Genomic DNA, 4,959 nt, shown 5'->3' with positions numbered 1-4,959 from the left:
GCCGAAGCTCCAGTATTGAGTCTTTCTTAGAGAGTGAACGGGTAAACTACTTGGATCACGAGCACTTGGAGAACTTTGGGTTGGTTCCTTGCCCAGTGTCATCCCAGGGGTGCTCTGAGAAAAGGCCTTTGAAGATGTTATCTGCCAGGGATTTGGGGAGGTACAGTTGTCTTCAAGGGCAAATCAACCCCATGGTTCTCTTTTCCCCACCACGCCCACTTAAAGAGTTTGTGTCTCAGACACAACTCCAACAAGGACTCTCTCTGCCTAACAAATGCAAACATTGTAGCCTAATTGTTTGTATTCTCACATTAATAGGAAATTAAAAAAAATAAAGAGGTTGTGTCTTAGAATGGTAAATTCTACCCAACATAGAAGACAGACAAGAAACACAAACTCTTAACCAAAAAGCGGGTGGGACTGTGGTAAGGACCAATGAGAATAAAAACCAACATTCTGGGGGCAGTGTTTGTGGCTAAGGTTCACAGTATAACACAATCTGCCAAGTGTTACTGAGCACTCTTCCATGCCTGCCTTGAGCCTTGATGTCTAAATGAGGGGCCATCATCTCTGCCTGGACAAGGGCCTTGGTGGTGGCTGCGGACACCTGCCATTTCAACCCGGATCCTTCTCACTCCTGAGGCCCTTTGACCCACTTCTCCTAAAAGAGCACCCAGTCTCCACCTGTGCTCGTTCTGCCAAGATGGAGATGTCTATATCCTACAATAGGGGCCTGAGCCCAGTGCCTGGGACCAGTGTGGCCACGTGATTGTGTCCACGCCAGGGCTTCCTCATTAGAAGAACTACAGACTTTGGGGGCTCAGGCTCCCCCGAGGACACCCTGAGGGGCAGTCCCTCTTCCCCCACCCAACCACTTCCCTCTCCTCCAGGTACCTGACGGGGGACCAGCTGCGGAGCGAGTCGTCCACAGAGGCGTACGTCCGCTGTCTGCGCATGGGCTGCCGCTGCATCGAGTGTGAGTAGCGTCCCCCTGGTGGGGCGAGCTGTGTGGCAGCTCCATGCTTTCTTGTACATATCAAGAAATTTTTAATAGGCACTATTATTTATGGAATGTCTATCCATGTGTATGTTGTGTGATGAGCCCTTCAGGGCAATTAGCGTATCCATCACCTCAAAGCTGTCTTGCTTCTTGGTGGTGGCCACACACAAATCCTCTGTCTGCTCTGAGACATTTGTACCTTCTTGTGGACTCTGTCACCCTCCTGTGCAAGGGGACACCAGCGCTTGTTCCTCCTGCCTGGATGTAACTTTGATCCTAGCCCACCTGCCCCTCCCGTCTGTCTCTGGTAATCACTGTTCTCTTTGCTGCTTCTTCGACATCACCTTTTTTAGTTGCCACCTACGAGGGAGAACTTTTGGGATTTGTCTTTCTGTGTCTTGGCTGATGCTTTTTTGTCTTGAAAGTCTGAATGATGGGACAGGTGAGACAGACCAAGGGAGACCCGGGCCCCCAGAGCATCTGCAGTAATTGTTGTGACCAAGGATATTTCTCCAGAAGAAAATGGTCCTCAAGATAAGGAGTGGTGTCTGGGCCTGAGCAGGTGGGAGCCAGTGACCCTGGGCCAGGCACTTCGGGCAGCCAGAAAGCGTGCTTTTATGACAAGAGGCTGGGAGGCCAGTGGCAAAGCTTTGTTCTCCTTGTCCTCCCACGGTGTCCTCCTGGACTGGTATTAGAGGAAGGTGTGTGCAGGTCCCCCATGTCACGTGTACTGCAGTGTCTGTGAGCAACCATAGAGAGTGGTCCGCGGCCCCTGTGGCCTGGCAGAGGACGGTGGCCTGTTTTCCTTCTTGCTTTCTGTCCCCTCTTTGTGTCTTTCCCTCCTGGCCTCTCTCTCCAACCCCACAGAGGCTCAAGGCACATGTGGTTGAGAAAAGTCATAAGCTACTGATTCCAGCTCCACTGTTGTCAAAACCACTCACGAGGGTGTCAGGGTTTGGTAGCCGTGACTACAACCCGAGTTTATGCCCAGCCGCCCAAAGCTAATGACAGAGTAAACCCCAAGGGCTGTTCCCTCTTGGGATGGAAAAGATGGGGGTGTTTACCTCCTGCATGATCTATTTCTGTTTAAATATTTTACCTTGACAAATTTCTCATTGCTCTGTATTATTTTCACAAGTAGAAGAGGCCAGTCAGGGTTTAAATAGGAGAAATCGAGAAATAAAGCGCATTGTAAATATCTTCTTGAAAAAAAAATCATCGAGATTGGCTTCTCTCAGACAAATCCATTTCATTACAGAAGCTCACTGGTAACCCCATGTGCACAGGTGAACCCGTGTCCTCACGCCGGTGGCCCTGAGTGAACTTACGGGGTCTGGGCCTCTGTGTTCTGGTACTTGAACTGGTGTAGGGGCCAAGGGTGACAGCTTCTGGCCGAGCTGCCTGTCTGCCATCCGTGGCCACACGTGGTATTGAGGCTGGCACCTTTCTCTCCCTAGTGGACTGCTGGGACGGGCCCGACGGGAAGCCCATCATCTACCATGGCTGGACGAGGACCACCAAGATCAAGTTTGATGATGTTGTGCAGGCCATCAAAGACCACGCCTTTGTAACCTCAAGGTCAGTTGGCTGGTTTACAGATGATTTGCCTTTAAGGGGAAGGCAGCTAGAGTTGGGTGGACAGACACGGATGCACACACACAACCTCCTGCCCCTAACACAGAGGACTCTAACACCCATCTTGGCCAGAGTCGCAGCCAAGGAGTCCTCAGTTGGGTGGCGCCCCCTACAGGCCGAGAAGGCATCTCACTCTGGCTGTGGAGTCTGATGGAGGCTGTGCAGTGCCCTCTGCCCTGCCTTCCTCCTCATTCCAGCCCGGCCCTACTTTCAGAACCTGTCAGGAGAGAAAGTTAAAATTCCCTTCTATCTTAATTCCCTCTTTTCTTCCCAGTCCCCCAGGCCTGTTTCTGCAGGTGGAATTCAAAGCATCCCCTGGTGGTGGTGGTGCTGGGGCATTCATATTTCTTGGCACTCCCTGGGGCCAGGCTCTGTGCTAGGCTCTCTGTACATGTGATCATCTTGAATCCTTGTCACAAAGTGGGCATGGTTGTTCCCATTTAACAGATGAGTAAACTGAGGCACAGAGGGATTAAGCGGTGAGTATCAATGTTTAGGTTGGTTTTTAGGACTTCTGACCCCAGGTCTAACCCTTTTCTATGCCTCCAGCAGATCTCAGTCTAGGCCAGAGGTCAACACAATTTTTCTGTAAAGGGCCAGGTAGAAATACTGTCGGCTCTACAGTCTCTGTTGCAGCTGCTCATCCCTGTCACTGTAACACAAGAGCAGCCATAGACAAGTCGTTAACAAATGTGCAATGCTGTGTTTCAGTGAAACTTGAATGATAGATGGCTAGCCAGATGGCTAGCCATGTGTGAGGCCATGGATTGCTGCCTCCAGGTCTAGGTTCCTCGTGACTCCTGAGAGCTGGCAAGGTCTTCTGCAGCCTCAGTGGAATGATAGTGGTCTTTTCATTATTCTGGAGTGGAAGAGCACTACAACCCAGGCACAGGTTCAAGCATCTCTGAGTGTGACCCCAGCTCTGTTATGCACCAGATTGGGCAATGTACTTACTGTTCTACACTTTGGTTCCTGCATCTTAGAGAATGGAGGTGATCGTTGTATGCCCCTCACAGGGCTGTGGTGCAGATTAAAGAGATGGCATACATCAAGGGCTGAGCATCACGCCCGGCGTGCAGCAAATGTTCAGTAAATATGATCAGCTGTTGTTATTGCACTTACTATAGATGTCCCTGGAGCTGGCTGGAGGTGTCGCTCTGAGGGAATGAAATTATGGATGTCTCTTTCCCTCCTTGGGAGGAAAACTTTAAGCAAACAAGTTTATTTCTCCACTGTAGCATTCTCTCCTGTGTAGCCTTAACCCCCCTCCCTTTTTGAGATGGAGTCTCACTCTGTCACTCTGGGCAGAGTGCTGTGGCATCATAGCTCATAGCAACTTACCTCAAACTCCTGGGTTGGGGTCAAGTAATCCTCTTGCCTCAGCCTCCTGAGTAGCTGGGACTACAGGCATCCACCACCACACCTGGTTATTTGTTAGAGATGGGGTCTTGCTCTTGCTTAGGCTGGTCTCGAACTCCTGAGCTCAGCAGTCCACCTGCCTCAGCCTCCAAGAATGCCGGGATTATAGGCCCCCCCTTGCCTGGCCTGCCTTAGCCATTTTTGGTACCAACCTCCACCAGGCAGTGAAGCATTGGGGGGTCCTGTCACCAGAGGCATGTAGTGGCTGCATAGGCTGCTTGGAGAGTTTGCTTTGGTTTCCAGCATGTGGTTGGTTGTGCTTGAGGAATGATACTCCTTCATAGGACACTGTCTCCTCCACAGCTAGAGGAATTTCTTCTGGTTAAAATAGCCCTAAAATCAACTGACAACTGTAGGGCTGGAACCCTGCAATCAAACATTAATTTTTCATGCAATAAAATGCATATTCATACTGAGAGGATTTTACAAAAATGATTCTAAGGAGTATCCATTTGGTCCAGATTTTGCTGCCAATTAACCTTTGGAGCCCAACTTGCTAGATACCTTTTTGTTTCGAAAGCATTTTCCTGTTGGGTTGTACTAAGGGTGTGTCGAGCGGGGCAGGGCACTGACTTAGGGCCATGCTTCCCAGGAGAGGTGGGGGCCGTGGATGACTTCAGATGGAATGATGTGGTTTCACAGCTGCCTTTAGAATAATTTTGCTTCAGATGGATTGTAGATGGAGAAAAGCTGTACACTCCATTTCTTTTATAATTGGGAAAATTGGAATGTGGACTTATATATTCGATGATATGAATGATAATTTTCCAAAGTGTAATAATGCTGATGGTCTGATCACGGAGGAGAATATCCTTGCTCTTGGCAGGTGCATGTCTAGGGGGTCTGTGCTTCATATCAGATTGTTCCAGAGAAGCCATAGATGCACATACACATGCTATGTAAAC

The 4,959-nt window shown here is 49.7% G+C and overlaps 1 protein-coding gene across 1 annotated transcript in view; it reads left to right on the top strand.

The window, feature by feature from the left end:
- The window catches only part of PLCG2 (phospholipase C gamma 2), a 134,258-nt gene that overhangs the window by 73,096 nt on the left and 56,203 nt on the right, over positions 1 to 4,959 (top strand). Inside the window, exons 11-12 of the mRNA XM_003791302.3 lie at positions 891 to 976; positions 2,458 to 2,578. Coding sequence (XP_003791350.2) covers positions 891 to 976; positions 2,458 to 2,578 — 207 coding nt within the window. The remainder of the gene's footprint in view (positions 1 to 890; positions 977 to 2,457; positions 2,579 to 4,959) is intronic.

Source organism: Otolemur garnettii, unplaced genomic scaffold (assembly GCF_000181295.1).
Source record: "Otolemur garnettii isolate 467f Iridium unplaced genomic scaffold, OtoGar3 scaffold00047, whole genome shotgun sequence".
Lineage (NCBI taxonomy): Eukaryota > Metazoa > Chordata > Mammalia > Primates > Galagidae > Otolemur > Otolemur garnettii.
The sequence above is the reverse complement of the archived record's forward strand: the minus strand, read 5'-3'. Positions and strand labels throughout refer to the sequence as shown.